The sequence below is a fragment of the Pipra filicauda genome, unplaced genomic scaffold (genome assembly GCF_003945595.2).
Source record: "Pipra filicauda isolate LSUMZ 115617 unplaced genomic scaffold, ASM394559v2 scaffold201_size1378038_pilon, whole genome shotgun sequence".
Classification (NCBI taxonomy): Eukaryota; Metazoa; Chordata; class Aves; order Passeriformes; family Pipridae; genus Pipra; species Pipra filicauda.
In genome coordinates this window covers 1,297,708-1,315,066 of record NW_024104312.1, presented here as the reverse complement: position 1 = coordinate 1,315,066, position 17,359 = coordinate 1,297,708, and the positions used below count along the sequence as shown (strand labels likewise).

General features: G+C 42.8%; 1 protein-coding gene across 8 annotated transcripts; it reads left to right on the top strand.

The window, feature by feature from the left end:
- Positions 1-775: 775 nt before the first annotated feature.
- TMEM263 (transmembrane protein 263) lies at positions 776-16,925 on the top strand. 8 transcript variants are annotated; one of them, XM_039380793.1, is made up of 6 exons: positions 793-860; positions 2,472-2,660; positions 4,325-4,386; positions 5,413-5,535; positions 9,049-9,118; positions 14,249-16,925. In XM_039380793.1, the coding sequence occupies exons 5-6, from the start codon at positions 9,055-9,057 to the stop codon at positions 14,533-14,535; spliced, it is 351 nt and encodes a 116-aa protein (XP_039236727.1). In that variant the 5' UTR covers positions 793-860; positions 2,472-2,660; positions 4,325-4,386; positions 5,413-5,535; positions 9,049-9,054; the 3' UTR covers positions 14,536-16,925. The 8 variants fall into 8 exon arrangements, with proteins under 8 accessions (XP_027570941.1, XP_027570940.1, XP_039236728.1 ...); XM_027715140.2 differs by lacking the exon at positions 2,472-2,660 and having other exon boundaries at positions 776-860; XM_039380794.1 differs by lacking the exon at positions 5,413-5,535 and having other exon boundaries at positions 792-860.
- The last annotated feature ends 434 nt before the right edge of the window (positions 16,926-17,359 follow it).

Genomic DNA, 17,359 nt, shown 5'->3' with positions numbered 1-17,359 from the left:
TGAGCACCAGAAAACTTGTCTTTCCCCAGTTATTCTCATTGGTGTAGTTACCTAGAAAGCCATGCCCACAAACCATGATGACCACAAGTTTATTCCCTACAGGCTGCATGTGAGAAGCTCTGCTCACTCGAATAATAGCTGGGATACAGGGTGCAACGTAAACATTGCTTAACGCAAACCCAGATCTTCGGGATTAGCGACGCGGCTTCACATCACGCCGCTGCCCTGGGCTGGGTGCAGCTCCTCGCAGGACAGTGCTGCTCCGTGCCGCACGGAGCTCCTGCAGCCTCCCCGCTGTGCCAGCAGCACGGCCGGGGCGCCCCAAGGGCGCATCTCTTCACCCCGACTCTCGCCCGAGGCGCTTCCCAGCCCAACCGAGCGCCGCAAACCCATCTCCTGCACTGCGCAGCATCTCGGTCAGCTACGGCAACGCCGTCACCCCTTCCCTCCTGTCCTGTGCCCTGCCACTACCCGGCACCTTCCTTCGCCTCGGTGCCCTGGCCCTGCAGGACCCTTCGGGGGCTGCCCCGTTCCCCGGAGGAGGAAGGTGCCCCCGGGCCTGTGGAAGCCACGAGGGTCGGGCGGAGGGGCGGCCCCTCTGAAGGAGCCGGCAGGGACGTGCGGCGGTGGAGGGGGCGGAGGCCAGCGGGGCTCCCGGCGCGGGGCCCGGCAGCCCCGGGGCGGGCAGGGGGCGGGGGCGGCGGCGCCCCCCGGCCGCCGAGGGGCCGCGCCGGGCGCTGGGGCGGGGTCTGCGGGCGCCGGCAGGGCGGGCGGCGGCGGGCGCCACGTCGGCAGCGGGGACGGGCGGAGGAGTAAAGTCTGAGCGGAGCCCGGGCTGAGCGAGCCGTGACCGCCGCGCGGTGAGTGAGGGAGCGGAGGAGGGCTCAGCGGCCGCTGCCCCCCGGCCCCGCCGTCAGTCGAGGAGCCCCCCGAGCGCCCTTCCCGCCGCCGGTCTCTTCCTCCCCGCGCAGGAAGGGAAACTTCGGGGGCAGGGGGCGGGAGGGCGCCCCGGCGGAGCCGCTGGCGGGAGAGGCGGGTCCGGGGAGCGGAGCCGCCGCCGCCACCTGCCCCCGGCGCGGGCTCAGCCCGGCCGCCTTTGTGCTTCCTGCCGCGGCTCCGCGGGGCGGGAGCGCCGGGCCGGGCGTAGCGGCTCCGCCGCGGCCTTGGCTGCCACGTCAGGGCCGCCGCCCTGCGCCGCCGTGCCCGCGGTGCCTGCGCCGGCCCGGCGGGGACGCAGGCGGGGGTCGCTGCCGGGCCGCCTCCGGAGCTCCGCCGGGCACGCAGGTACCTGCGAGGGGAGGAAGTGGCGGGGGCTGCGGGGCTCCGGCCGCAGTACGGGGGGGTGTGGGGTGGCTCCTCGGGTGCGGGACCGGGAGCGGAGTGGGCTGTGCCCTGCAGCTGCCGCCCCCCGGGCCGGGCGCCCTTGGCTGAGCGGCCCCCGCCCACCTGGGAGCGAGTCGCGGTCGCCTCGGCCTCGCTCCTGGATGAGCTTGTTCTCTCCCCCGTGAACTTCTCCGAGCCGGGAGACGCTTTCTCTTGGGTTTTCTTCTTTTTAAACTTTGCTGTGTTCAGATGTTTGCTTTAGTTGTCTCCTCTTTGTTTCATCTATGTATATTCAAGTCCAGCTCGATGGAGTAGGGTATGAAGAGTTTTTTTATGAACTGTAAGGGACCAGCCTAGTTTGCCATATTCACCCAGTCTAGTTTACGTGGTGTGGCCTGGAAATAAAAGCCAGTTATTGTAGCCATACGACTGGTTCTGGTCATTGTGCGAAGTGCAGTGGCAACCTCTGCAGATGCAATTAAATGCTTCCTTCTGCTTGTTTAATTGGGCTGAAAATGAGAATTCTGATTCAGGATGTCACTCTGTAAGGAAGATAAATACCAAGTGTAGGTAGCCTGCTTCAGTGTGTCCACTGCTGTGCTTCAGGCAGCAAATCTCTGTGTAATTGGAAGGCTACATAGAGGATAACTTCATTTAGTATGTAAGTACTGGTTTGTACGCACATCAATTTTAAGACTGCTAAGTAAATACCATCCAGCACTTTTTTAGAAATCTTTTCTGTTAAACTGTGGTTAAATATTCTGTAGAGTTAGTGTTGCCTCCTCAGTATAGAAATGGACTGCATTGCAAATGCACAAACCAAAAAGTGGTCCTTGTCCAGCAAGTGACCAGGTCTAAATGTCAGGCAGGAGCCAACAAACAGGTGGTGGATGCTAGGGGAAAAACTCTTTATTTCATTAGCAAGGGTGGCAAGGAAGTTCAGAAGCTGCTTTATCGCTCTGGCTGTTAGGTACTGCTGGGTTTTGTCTTTGAGGGCCTTCTGGAAAAGGAGATCTGAGACAGATGTGGAGGTCAGGCATTGGGGAAGTGTTATGAGAAATGGGGAAGGTTCTGCTTCTGAAAACTGAGCTAGCCGGAGGTGGAGGGTGACAGGACTGGTAAATGGAGTTTTCATTGTCTTTCTGAAGGTATGCCTTCCACCTTGCTGGAATTTACCATTGAATTTCTAGAAAACAGTTTTGGAGGACTAGAAAAGGGGAATCCTGGTTTCTGCCACCTTTGATTTGGTATCTTGTGAATCATTGCAACGGAGAAAACTTGATTGCCAACATCAGGCGTTCCCCAGAGCCGCTTCTGGAGCCTGGTCTATATTTTAGGTGAGAGTGATGGAGAAATATGATGTGGTAATGTCCCAGTCAGAGTTAAGGGGTTTTTTTTGCAGGAGATATAGCTCAGTTTTGCCTTAATTGTGGCACGTGTTTTTTTTTTATAACAGACATGTTGCATTACCTTCCCAGCTGTGTACTGTACCTTCCCTGCATACTGTGAGCCTGTTAGGTACATTTCTTATGACAAACTTAGTATCTTTTGGGGGAAGTTGTAGCCCATCCTCCTGTAGCTTTAGAATTAAGCTGTGGTTCACACCTGGGAACTTCTGATTAACTCTTTGTAATCTTTCTTTGCAAACTGTAGTCTTTTTTTTTTCCTCTGAAATGGGCATGCTTGCTTCCAAGCCAGTCCTGCTGTATATGTAAATCTGAATTTTGAAACCTGGCTTTTAAACAGAAGGCTTGTTGAAATGCTAGCTATGCTCTTGGTTTTTAGCCACATGCTTTCTACATGCCTGGATTTGTTTTTTTTTACTTTAGTGCTGTAGTGCATTACCTTAGTGCATTGACTCTTTCTTCTTGCAGAATTCTGCTCAGTCAACTCTGTCCCTTGCATTAACAAACTGGAAACCACATTTCCATGTCAGCTGTGCTGAGGGTTATGGCTGAGAGAATTAACAGCACTGGGCACAGTTACGTGTAACATGTCACAAGCCCCACTCCAAGGTGTAAAGCAGGGAAGCTGATATGAGGGGTTGTTTGTGCAGCTTGAAGCAGTACCCTGAAGAGCAGCCATTGGTGGATGAACCTCTTTTGGCTTCATGCTTATTTTCTCGTTTAATTTGGAGAGTAGAGCACTGTTTCAAAAATTTATTGCTTGAAGTCTCATTTGTAAAAAATTTTTTTTTCATGTACTTGAAATGCATCGGGTTCATTCATAAATCTGCTGCAGCTGCTGAAAGAGGGGGAGGAGAGCTGCGCATGTGGCAAGGGTTGATTGTTTTCCATCAGCTCCATAGCCAAGCTTCCTAACTGCGTAGCTGGTGGACAGAAGGAAGACAGCTTTTTTTGTGGTGGACTAAGACGAGGCGATCAGTTTGTTTGCAGTTTTGTCAGGTGAATAGTTATAGCACTATCTGCTGCTGCTGCAGCCGTCTGGAGCAGCATTATGCTGCCAGCTGAAATTGGCCCCATCCTTAGGTAGTTTCGTTGCTGCCTGCAAATATCCAAGTAGTGGCATTGAAACAAGGCAGTTTTCACTGGCTGCTGCTTGGGCCAGGTTTGCTATGCTGAGACAGTAGGGCTTTTTGTCTATGAAGTCAGAAAGACATCAAGGGCATCAGCTGAAACTCATGAAGTTACTCACAAGTCTATAGTGGTTAGAGCCCACTTCTCAATAGAAGGCTAAAACTTTACAAGTTGCTGTCCAAGGCTCATTGAGTGGTTCTGTCTTAACATGGATTAGCATGCTTCATAGCAATCCTCATGGCAGCACATGGAGCAAGTAAGATTATCTCTATTGCCCAAGAACACAGAAGGCATCAGTGTTTCAGTGAGATAAATCTCATAAAATTTTGGCACCTTAAGGCCATACCAAGAGTACTTCTTCCATGCTGTGGGATTTGTATATGATTCCCACCATACACCCATGGCAGGTATGTGACAGTAGCACTGTTCCATCAGATGTCATTAACCTTCTGCCTTTCTCACAGGTGTATGCAGAATACTTTTGTGGAAACAACTAACTAGAAATCTTCACAAAGGAATATATTTGGTAAGTTTTATTTTAATCAGCTTTTATGTGAATGTACGTACGGCTGTACCACTACCTCTAGAGCTTCCTGACACTTTCATTCAGGGTCTTATAACACAATGTTGTAAATAGCTCCTGAATTAAAAATCCTATTCTAAACAATTTGGGTTTTTTTACAACAGTGTAAAACATTTAAGCTTTCTGTGTATTTCATATTCTGACAGTATGAAAGTGTGCTTTCTTTCAAATCAATTGGAAGAGTGACTTTCATTTTTACCCTTTTTAATATTTTTTTATGAAGGTTTTAATTTATTTTAATGTGTTGGTACGAAAGATGAGAAGTTATCCCTTATCTCTTGAATGACTAGCACCCTCCTAAATACACAAGGGGAAAAAGCCCAGAAGTAGTTTACGTTTATCCCTGTTTGAAATCTCTTTTAAGATCTGGGTTTGCTTCCACTTCTTAACATGAGAAAACACAGATGAAGGGGAAAATGAAGTGTGTCATTGATAGGCTGGATGTGTGTTTCATGAATGAGTTCTGCCAGGCTGCATGGAGATCCTACCTCATTCCGTGTGATCATTTAATGCAGATGTTAAATAAAGCTCAAGGCTTTTCCCCAGTGACACAAGTCACTGTGAATTTGGCATCACAGGATAAAAACGCCAAAGAGGGATGTCTTTGCTTGCTTTCTTTTTTCCTTTCTTTTTTTTGACCAGTCTTAGCATACTTTAAAGAAGATTTTGAAAAACGTATCAGAAAACTTCCAAATTTCAAGTTTCTGATAAATCTTTGCCTTGTTGCATATGCTTGCATTACTGACAATCTTTGTGACTAATGGTTCAGTGCATATGGGGGACTTTGAATCTGCAGCTTCCAAGTATCCAAAGTTTCTTAACCAATAGCATGTCTGAATGACCTCACTGTCTGCACAAAAGTCTTATAGTTGCACCTCCAGATCAGTGCCTTAGTTGTTAGCTGAGATGTAATCTCTGTTGGGTCTCATGAATTTTGCTTTCTTCTTCTTTGTGGGGACGCATCTTCAGCTGGAAGCACAAACAGGAACCTCCTTAGGATACACTGCAGTCCCCCTGTGATCAGGGGGCTCTGATATAAAGTGGGACATACGAGCCTGGATCTTAATTGACAAAGGAGGCATTGAATTGTAGGTGAGTCCTTTCACCTTGATGGTATTGTAAAATATAGCGAGTGGTATCTGCTTTTCTAACTCAGATTTTTGAAGAAAAAAATTATATTCCTGCCCTCTTTGCCTGAAGACTGGATGAAGTAATCTGCCTCTAAGTAGTTACTCCAGGCCTTTGACCTCCAGTCAGTAGAAATACCTCTAGTCAATACTAACCTTAAATCTCTGGAAGGGAGCCAGGTTTGAAACATGCTCCTGTGCATAGTATTTCCTGTTCACCAGATATGCACCCTGTTTAGCACACAGGATTTTTGGATCACTTTTCAGTCTTTTAAGTCTCCTGACATGTTAAATTGGATACAAGGATGCATGACACAGACTGTAAACTAGATATCTGAATATTTTCTGCAGAAGTCCTTTGCTTGGTCTTGATCCTGTGATTCACTGGAGAGCTTCTACAGAAAAACAAAAAGACTTTTCTGACAGTGATGTGATACTGTTTTCACTTGCACTGATGTCGTAGGTGAACAGTGAGTAAAACCTGGTACAGGCTGGTTAGGCACATCTCTTGCAGCATCATAGAATCATCAAGGTTGGAAGAGACCTTCGAGATCATCCATCCAACCATCCACTGGCACCTGTAAAACTAGCCATCATACAGTAGTTTTCAACTTTCTGATCTGCAAAACCCTGAAGGCTCCCTTCTGTGTAGAACAAATTCAATCCTACCAAGAGCAACCTATTTCCCATAGCTGCTCTTCTCAAGCCTGTAGTTCTCCATTGCTTTCTGGGGTCTGAGAGCAGCAAGTTAGCAGTGGCTGTGCTGTGGAAGATAGACCACTGTGATCTGTGTAATTGTGAGTGAAGTATTTCTGTTGCAATTGTTAAATCGTTGCTTTGCTCATTTAGCTTTGCAGGAGCTGAAAGCAAATCTAAGTGTCTGTCTGACTAGATTATGGAGAGTTAAGAAAGCATCTTTTACCTGTGTTGTCTGCCAATCTTTAACTCTTTTCAATGAACAGATCTGGTCTTAATTGTATGATGTTGTACCCTAGTACAACAGATTCTTGGGGCTTCATGTGGGCTGTATCTGCTGTCAGTGCTGCTGCATCCAATACCTTCCTAATAGCAGAAAGTACTAAACCTTGTGTGTAGCCTTGTGAGCGTTTCTAGTGTTCTAGCCGTGTCCCAAACTGGTTACTTATTCCAACTTCTCTCTGAACTTGTTGATGATCCTTGACAGTGTTTTCTCTGTCCTCATGAGATTAAATAATTTTGTGAGCCTTTGCTGACAGAAACATTTTGGAAACTCCAACAGGTAATTTCTTCTGGGGTTCTTTTAGGAGTTACATGCTGGCTAGATACAAATATATTAATGGAGGTTGTTCTTTGTAAAAAATAATTTATCTCTTTACTCATTAGTCTCCCCTGACTCTGCTTTAAAACTCTTTTGGTCACTTTTTTGTTCCATTGTTTGAATTAAGACTTAATAGGTTCTGAATTTTATTGTACTATTTTTAGGATTTCCCCTACTGCACCAAATAAACTCCTTCCAAATTCCTGACAGAGTAATCATCTTAATGACCAAAATGGCCACATGTCAAGTAGGAACATTGTCATGTTCCTACATTGTCATGTAGGAACACATGTCAAGTATGAAGTAGTTGCTTCATCTTGGTACAGATATTTTGATCTGATAATATCAGGGCTATCAGTTTCTTACTGCATGTCTTCTCTTTCTTACAGTGCTTTATATTTTTGTTTCATGTGTTTAGTCTTCCAACTTGATGTGTTGCTACTTTACATCTTCCTGGTGAGGGGAAGAGGAGAAGAAGACACTGATCTCTCTGGTGACAGTGACAGGACCCAAAGGAATGACATGAAGCTGTCCCTACGGAGGGTTAGGTTGGATATTAGGAGAAGGTTTACCCAGAGAGTGGTTGAATACTGAAACAGGCTCCCCAGGGAGTGGTCACAGCACCAAGCCTGACAGTTTGAGAAGTGTTTGGACAATGCTCTCAGGCACATGGTGTGATTCTTGGGCTATCCTGTGTTGGGCTTCGATGATCCTTGTAGGTCCCTTCCAACTTGGGATACTCTATGATACTTTCCTATTTCATAGCTTATATGTTTGCATTTCTGGCTTTTGAGCAGTACTTATTCAGCATTTCCATGGTATTGGCCATCCTTGTAGTAGGTGTTTTTGCTTGCTTTCCCATTCAGCTTCATGTGTAAAGGTACCCATGTTTTCTGAGTTGTGAACTGATATTGGTAGTGCTGATTGTGAGGAATCTTTAATATTCAATTTAGGCTTGCTTCTCATCCAAAGATCTGTGATTTAGCATGTGGGTGCCAGTTTTTACTGTGATGTTTTGACTTCATAATTATACTGTGAGAGTTTCAGCTGTTGTTTTCCAGGTGAGTGTTCCCACCTGCTTCTGTGTCCTCATTCCTTCTTCAGATCCCAGCCACTGCTTTCTCACCCAGAGGAGGTACAGAGGGATCTCAGCACAGCAAGAGAGGTTGGAATTATTTTTGTGGTGGTCATTGACTCCTGAAAGAAATGAAATTATTTAAAGACGTGCAGGGAGAAGGGAACTAAAAGGTCACTGGCAGGAAGATAGAAGGATACTGACTGGTATAATGCAACTTGTTTTTCCTCTTTGTCATCTTGATGCCTGCTGAGGAGGGAAAGCAAGATTAGCAGGAGAGCTCAAGAGAAAAGGCAGGACTTAATAACAAGGCATGCTTTGGTGGGGGAGGAAAGCAGGAAGGAAACTTGGACTTAGATATTGCTTTTTTCCCCTCCAGAGAGAAAACTCAGCTCAAATCAGCAGCTCCACTTACTTTCTCTGTGCTTCTCCTCACTGTCAGGGACTCCTGCTCTAGAACTGCTCTAGGAAACGGCTTTTGGTGTAAAGAAATCTTTTCTGAAATGTTTTCATTGGGCAGTTTTTGTGTAAAGTTAAAACAGTCTAGTTCTGCTGCTGTCACCACACGATTTATGCAGTACTGCGACAAGATATATTGTGTGTTTCCGTTGCTATTCTTCCATCTTGTTTTCATGGCATTTGTTCAAATTATGCTGCAAGGACTTGTTTCTTTAAGCTATTGCTTTCCAGGTACCTGCAGATCTTATAGGCATGCTGCTGTCATTTCTCTAGTGTCCACCATCTCTGTGAACACTTGGCTGTTCCTTTTCACTACATAAACATAAGCTGTTATATGGCAGAGGCTGTTTTGTTTTCATACTGGTTGTCTTCCTGATTGCTTTTCAAGTTGAAGATGTACTTGGTGTGGGGTGGCAGCTCTCACCAAGCCTGCTGATGTGGTGGAGGGCTCCACCTTGAATCTGGTTGAAGAATGCAAAAGCACAGATAAAAAAAAGAGCAGCAGTTTGACAGGAGCTGCTAGCTTATCTAGTAATGAAAAAGAAGTTAATTTTCTGTGGAACTTAAACTACTTGAATTTTGGATTCGTGGATTAACTTATGCTTTGCCAGAAGAGATGTATAGCATATGTGAATTTCTTTTTTTAGGCAATAATGAATCAAACGGACAAAAATCAACAGGAAGTCCCATCCTACCTTCATGATGAGCCACCAGAAGGTATGTACTACTTTTCATGATCTGAAGTAAATTAATCAGAAGTTCAGTTCTCTCTTTAAAAAATGGAAAGTGGATCTGGAAGCTTTAACTTCCATTTAAGTAACAGTAAACAAGCCAACCCTGTGTTTGGATGGACCTGGATTATTGTTCACTCCTGCATTATTCTGATTACAATAAGGCCACTGAATATAACTCAGTAAACAGCTGTACCTATAAATTATAGAGAAGATGGGCAGATACTGAAGGACTTAATTTGCAGATTATTTTACAGAGATATGAATTGGTCTAATGGGTATTTATTTCTTCTGTTCATTATGTGAGATGGGAAGAGCCCAGCTTCACTTTTGGACACCTTGCTGTGTTCATAGTGCTTGTGGCTTTTAAAAAAGATGTGTTTAAAAATATGTAGAACTTTATTACCACTTTTGGAGACCTTTTTTCATCATACAGTTAACTGTGGTTCTAACTGCGATTCTAACTGCTGACAATCTCATGGTTTCATAAAAACAAACGCGCACTTGACTTCATTAATGCAGTGACGTCTTGGTCTCCTGAACCAAATGAATCATAAATTGGTTATTAGATCTGCAGAGGAAATGCAGTTGCAAATGAGCAGAGTTCCTTCCAGGCTGTGGACTGGCAAATTAGTGAAGAGTCCTGTTTACATAATGTGACTGGAAGCATACTAGATCAAAAGCCATTCTTGGCACATAGGTTATCTATGTTGTCTGCTCTTGCTTTAAGACTAAATGTGTTGGACATAGAGGTCGGTGAGTCATGATTCCTCTCTGTTTATTGCTCTTCAGTTTATAAGGGCCCTTTAAAGCTCTGTTTGTTTGTTTGTTGTTGGGTTTTTTCCCTCAGCTTTTATATGTTGTATAACTGAACAATTTACTTAACTCAAACAACAGTATTATCCACTAACTGCAGGAGAAGGGATTGAAGTGGAATAGCTCACTCTATTCTTAACAACTATAAGGCAAGAAACACAAGTACAAGAAGATGAGAGGAAAGGGAGAGATAGATTTTCATGGCACAGTGATTCTTCAGCTCTCCTGTACTTGAACTTGTTAAAGTATCATGGTGTGAGGACAAAAAAATCTTGCTTCTTAACTTCTTATGGTGTTGTCAAGATCTCAGAAGCATTTCTGATAGCAAATGCCAGAGTGGAAACTATGCCTTAATATGTGTTATCTTCAAGTCTAATTTTTAAGTCCAGGTTTTGTTTGCTTATTTGGGTTTTTTTGCCTTAAAGATCGAATTGTGTTTTATACATATTAAACCTCATGTATAGAAAGTGAACAGTGGTCTGAAAACTACAACCGATTCTTTGAGTAAGGCAGTGAAACAAGTGGACATTTTTTCTCTTCCTAGAATATTCACTAGATTTTCCAGATTCGGCATAAGAGCAGAATTTGATCATTGGTTATTGCAAAGTTTCATTTAAAGTTTACGATCAGTTAAATATTTTATTCTGCACATTTTCTTATTTCAGTTTGACAATAACCAGTTTGAATATGAAGTCTAAATAGATGGAGAAAATTGATGTAGTTAGAGGAAGTAGAATGAAACACAGCTTATCTTAATGTAAACTCCATCCTTGAAACGGCTTTTTCCTTCTGATTCTGATTCATATGCACTCTCTTAGCCTTAGGAGTTCAGTTAAAATGTTGGAACACCCTTGAAGAACAACTGGGTTGGAATGTCGTACAAGGCTTCATATGTGATACACTTACACCATCGTAAAAAGATGGCCAAATGTGGATGGAAGGCTACTAGTTCAATGCTGGCAGGAAGATCATCTCTCTGAACAGGCAGCCAAAATACTCCTTGGAGGAAAGGCTCAATTCCAAAACCAATTTGCAGCTTTTCGTAAAGATAGAAGTAGTTCTAGTTTGTCCAAATCACGCTCAACAAGCTTTGTGCCCAAAGGCTTTAAAGAATGTGTGGAAGAAGCTTTTGTGCTCCTGCTTTTTGAGTAGTGCTATTCCGATGCTGTATTTTCCACTTTGCAAGCGGCGCCAACCTTTGCAACCGAAGTTCATTCGAACTCTTGTTCGTTGCTGGATTCCTTTCAGCAGGAAGCTGGCTGCCAGATAGCCTGATAGAACCAACTCCCGGACAGGGAACTTATGTCATTTTCTCCCTCAATTTAGGAATGATCTGGTTTACCTTCTTTTTCATACTGTTTAGAAAAAAGGAGACCAGGGTTGTGTATGCTAGAACAGAAATCAACTGGCAATAAAACTTTGCAGCTGTGGGCGTTCATTAGACCTCATGGACAATGCAAAGGGGATGGAAGTCAGAATGTGTCAGCCATCGCCAAAGTTATTTATACACTGTTGCAGTCTGTATTTACACTTGTGAAATAGAGTCAAAGGATTGGCTACCTGAAGTAATGTGAGGAAAAACACATTAAGATTACTTTTGTTTGTTTCTTTCTTGTTATTGATAAGTTAGTAATGATGGATCATTTCTTGCTGACATCAGATCTGATTCACTGAAATCAGCTCTTAAAATTCAATGTGATAAAACTTTACTCCTATTTCACCCTGATGATAATGAAGCAGTTAGGTGGAAGCGAAACACTTTCTGACCAAATCTGTTACAAGCTCTGTAAGTCTGGTCACAAGAATCCTCTTAATGAATAATACCTAGACATTGGATTTTGTAGCAGGCTCTGCATACTCCTTTCCAAGTGTGAGTTTTAAAGGCTTTCTGTATGTACATAGAAATTCTGATCTCTGTGTTTGTGTTGGCCATGCGTTTTTGCTGGAGATGTCCATGTTGAAAGCTGCTGACCTAGAATGAGCCAGCAAGGTATTACGTGGCTTTAAGTAAAAGGCTGTCATTTCTGTTTTCAGTTTCTGTTCATTACCTTTTCTGTTATCTATATCAATTTCTTAAATAAGAGACTACTGTAAGCTGGGAGCACTTCCAGTATTTTCTGCTCCCTTGGGCTGCACTGTTGCTCTCTATCCCTTTTTTCCTTTTTGTTAGACTTGTAAGAAATTCTCTCATTTCGGTGGCATCTTTTGTTTGAATTATTCCAGGCATGCACACAGGAACTCTGAACTTCACACTTTTTAAATTAACTCTGAGTTCTGAGTTAGTCCTGGCATTATCACAGACTCATTGGCAGTGCAGGGAAAGTTGTTCACCCTAGGTTTCATCTTGTAGAGATGAGTGCTGAGAGGTGACTCTTGGAAATTGTCCTCTGGATGCAAGTTGTCAGCAGTCAGGGCACTGGAGACAGACTTGTTCTGCTGACTCTCCTAAGGCATGTTGCAGTGAAAAGTCAGTGTGTTGACAGGGCTGGATAGAGGTCTCTGGTGGATCTAGATCTGATTTTTCTTTTCCACTATCTCTCCAGGCTCATTGTCCTTATCCAAGTATGTTATTTCTGCTGCTGACTCCCTCACCTCTTTATTTCATGTCTGTTTCTTCCCTGGCTCTGCCCCTTGTAGTTCCACTTGCTCTTTTTTTGGTTTCCCCTGTTGTTTTTTGTGAAGAGAGACAGATGTTAAATCCAATATGTTATCTACAGGTAGCTAGAAAATAATTTTAAAAACCCAAATCCAAAAAACTGTGCAACTCTTAACCCTGCTTGTGTTCACTGGCTGAATCTTGCCATGGTTCTCTCTGAAACGTTTTTTTTAAGAAGTGGTGAGGTATTGACAGGAGAGGAGCTGAAAAACACTTACCTGAACAATGTTGTTGTGAAGAGCAGAGGTTTCCCCAGGGTCACGTGGAAGACACTTTGCAAACAAGTGTATATTAGGGCTACTGGTTTATAGATGCAGTGACTGCTATTTTCTTATGTGCTTAAATACCACATTAACATACTGTTTCATACTGCTGTTTCTTTGAAGATTGGATGATGCTCGTGGCATAGCAGGGAGTGGAATTACAGTCTTAATTCCCTTCAGAGCCAAGGTGCATGTATCTCTTAGGATTTTGATGCTTACATTAGAAATATAAAGTAATTCTGGAACAATTGGAAGGCAAAGTGGCTAATTCCAGAGGTCTTTCTATTACTCTAATACTTTCTATTATTTTGAGGCTGTGTAATTGTACCGTAAATATGGAATAGGAAGTGACCTAGAAAGCACATAGCATGAAACTGCACAAAATGCAGGTTAAATATAACATTAAGAAGAAAAATTCTTGTGGTCAATAATATGCAGAAATCCTACGGTTTGAGACTTGGTTTTGTGCATCATAGTGAAATTTCTTTTGGGAGCCTGTAACTCTTGCTATTAATGCCTTTGGGGACCACTTTTGGTATTTAAAAAGCTTATTTGGCACTTGGACTTTTTACATAAACATGCCTCTTCTGTAGCCAAATTACAAAAAGACCCTTTTGGAATAAACTTAAATTTGTATACAGGATGAAGAAAGGAAGTGATACAGAAGACTTGGCATCAGTTTTGTCCTCATGCTTCTTTTGACAACTCTTGATTGCTCTCATTTGTAACCTTCTCTTTCTTCTTTCCTGACCCCTGCACAGAACCCCTGTAAGCACATCTTCAAAACAGTAATTACTAAGGAAAGAAGTGACCTTATCTCACGGTGCTCTTTTCAAAGAACAGCTCTTTGTTTAATAAACTTTTGCCTCTGTTTTACCAGGAAATTTTTTTCAATCCTGTCTTAGAGATTTGAACAACAAGGTGGTGCTGCTGCCCTTGAGGGTCCCCCCTCTGTGGGTTAACTCTTAACATTAGGATGGAGGCCATAGGAGGACATGTCATTTCTCCCCCATTATAAAGTCCAGAAATGAGGCTGATTTGGCCATGAGACTTTCCAGAGTCTAGGAAGGAAGTGGTACATACAGAGGACAGAAGTTTATCATGTAAGACACTCTGGAAGTCATATGCCTGATATTTTAGACTCCATATTGACTTGTGTGTTAGAAAACGGCACTGAGGAATGTCTTGCTGCAGCAAAGTGTCTTTTGTTATTTGGAAGTAGGTGTTGTAGGAGCATCCAAGAAGAGCAACCTGCAAGGTAAGTGTATGCTGTGTGCAGTGTCTGTTAGTCTAGAAAAGGAAATACTTATGAATAACTCTTCTTTTGAAAATGCTTTAATCATAGCACTGAGACTGATTTGTTTGTTGTTTCTTCCCTTAGGTTCACTAAAAGACCACCCGCAGCAGCAGCCTGGGGTGCTTTCTCGTGTGACTGGTGGCCTCTTCAGTGTCACAAAGGGAGCTGTTGGTGCCACAATTGGGGGTGTTGCTTGGATTGGAGGGAAGAGCTTGGAAATTACCAAAACAGCGGTCACATCTGTGCCTTCAGTGGGAGTGGGTCTAGTCAAAGGAAGTGTTTCTGCTGTAGCTGGAGGCGTTACAGCTGTAGGATCTGCTGTTGCAAGTAAAGTGCCTTTAACAGGAAAGAAAAAAGATAAATCTGACTAAAACCAAAACTGAGACGTACTCAATTCTCCAGAATATTACATCAGTGGCATTAAAATCTGCTAAGATTGGGACCATGAGAAGCCATGTGTCTTAGACACTTTATCTTCCAACGAGTTGTGCAAGTAACTTGATTTCATCTGAAAAGGACAGAAGAAGCTTGGTTAGCACAGCATAAGAAGATTTATTAGAGCCTAGATTGAAGCTTTGTATCTGGTGAAATGTTACACTTGATAACTATAGAAGTGAGTAAGTGTATCTGAAGGAATAATACATATTTGAATATTCATTTACTGTAAGTCTTCTGCGGTTTTGGACTAAAATGTGAACACAGAAACCTGGTCATCTCTGCTGTACCATTGATACAATGAGATGCCAATTCCTGTTCTCAGTGGTTTCCACATGCTCCTGCTAAGGATCCTTCAGCTGTGTAAAGGCATTGTTGGATATACCCAAACAGTCTTGGTTATGAACCTGTATTTTTAAGCAGCCTGTAAACTATCCCTGACAGCATTCTGCAAGCAGACTGGAGCAAATAGAACTGAAGGTGTGCAGAAATTGGAAATGAGTGGGAGATAGAGGTGAAACAGATTGACAACATGGTAGAAGAGATCACAAAGAGTAAACTAACTTAATGCCTTATTAGAAAAAATATCTTTACTAGGTGAAGCTGTGTAAAGAACTGTTCTGTCATTTCAGTGCAGTTCACAGAATGAGCTTTAGACTCTTTACAAATCCTGATATCTGAAGCTTTTTGTCAGTTTTTACTGAAAATATTATTGCTCCATCTCAGGTGTATTTAATGATATTCATCTATCTCCTGCAAGTGAAAACTTGCTTCTAATAAACTTTTTATAGACACTAGAAAAAAAGATGGCTTAATGGAAACTGGGCTGATGTTTGTGGCTATCTAGCACAACTGTCTTACTTGCTGGAAATTCCTTTGTATAGTTGGAAACCACTGAAGAATTAGCAAAGCTGTTGTCTGAACTCCATAATGTGCCAGGTTGGCTTCTTGCTCTGTTCAAGCAAATGCAAGGAATTTTTCACTACATCTCTTTCTCATACTTTACATTTTGATTTTTGAGTAAAATGTAATACTTTTATTTAAAACAAACCAAAAAAGGTAGATGAGGCCTTAAAAAAAAAAAAGAGAAAGAAACATCATTCCAGTAATTTGTATACTGACAGATTCCAAATATTGACACACCTCAAATGGGAACATCTGTAGGTCCTCTGCAACGTGTGAGGCAAAATGCACTTGTAAAGACACAGCTTGAGGTTGCCTTAAAATAGAAGCTGTTGATGATCTTTTATTTGTGTACTGACTTTGCAAATAAGTAACCTCTTTAGAAGCCCATAGAAGGCGTCTGTTCATGTCGTGTATGCAGTATTTTCTACAAACTTGTGTTCCTATGGAGAACTTGTAAGCTTACTTTTCCAGTGTCTGTGGTTGTACTAGAAGGACATATGGGGAGACTTTTTAAAAATGAAAAAAAAAAAAAGAAACATATCGCTCGTCTAAAACAGTCCTCTGTTCGTGCTTGTTGAATGTACACTATGTCTAAATTATGGTACAGTAGTCACCCAATCTCTCTGAGCCATTGGTACTTGAGCTGCACTCTGTAACTAACAACTTTATTTTATATCAGTAACTGTGTGTGTTGGAAGCATGATACTCATAAGCATGGGAACTTGGGGTGCTGGGAAGAGCATCTGCCCCTTCTGTTAGAGGCACCAGCTGCTTAGTTCTGATCTGCTGCAAGGGTGTAACAAGGTAAGTTTATGCAACAACCTGAAGACTTCAACTGGTTTTTATAGTCAAAACCTAATTGCATAGAGTGTAGTATGGTTTAAGGGTACCAGTTAGCTCTAGAAATGAGCTAGCCTGGGTATCCAAGGCAGTCTAGCTGCAGCATATAATTTAGTATGGTCTACTCCTCTGCAGTTTCCAATGTAGCCATATCCTCAGAGTGCTGCCACTGAACTCGTAAGAGTCACCGTGGTATTTGTGACACCAAACTAAACCCTTCCTGAGAGTTTTCTGAAAACATGAATGTTGAACTGATCATACCCATTTTTTTAAATTATATTCTTTAATTGTTAAACTATGAAACTTGCAGCAAAACAAGTGTGGTCTGAGATAAACAATGTTAGATCTGTAAAGAGCTGCCAACACTTCATTATGTTTTGTTCATAACATATCCTGTAGCTATTGCTTCTGAGTCTTGTAACTGAAACACTTTTACATGGCATATGGTTTTAGTTTTCAAAGAGCTTTGTCCTATATCCTGTGTATTTTCCATTCACTTACGAAATTTGCTTGATCTTAAGAACTTGGCCCGATTCTGTCCTGGCACTTGTGAAACATTAAATTGTTGCTGTTTCAGACATTTGAAAGCTTCCTTAGTTTTGTGGAGAAGGACATACTTAGGTATAAATCTTCCCACAGCATCGTGCCCCAGAGTGTCTTTTATCTGCATCTACCTAGTGCCAACCAGCTCTTAACAAAAACTGTAACTTCACTGTGTAAGTTGTTCACAGACTCAGCACAAAGTCCCTTGCACTAATTTTCTTTTCAATGAGGCTTGGGAGTACCCACTTTTAAGATCATAGTGAGCTGAACGGAATATGGAACTTAAATTTTCAGGGAGAGTGGAGTTGTTTTTTGTGGTGGCTTTATTTTACTGTCCTTTTCCCAGCCCCCAGTTTGAAATGGGAAATGTTTATGAAGGCACCTTGTATGCCTGACTGCTCGCTCTGTAACAAAAGGCTTACCTATAGCCACATCTTTCTGTGCCAGACTTAAACAGTACAAACTGGTTCA

Excerpts from the sequence above, each read along its gene's own strand:
- TMEM263 (XM_027715139.2), top strand. The coding sequence starts at position 9,055 with ATGAATCAAACGGACAAAAATCAACAGGAAGTCCCATCCTACCTTCAT. Across the intron at positions 9,119-14,248 it reads TCATGATGAGCCACCAGAAG|GTTCACTAAAAGACCACCCG; the intron begins GTATGTACTACT and ends TTCTTCCCTTAG.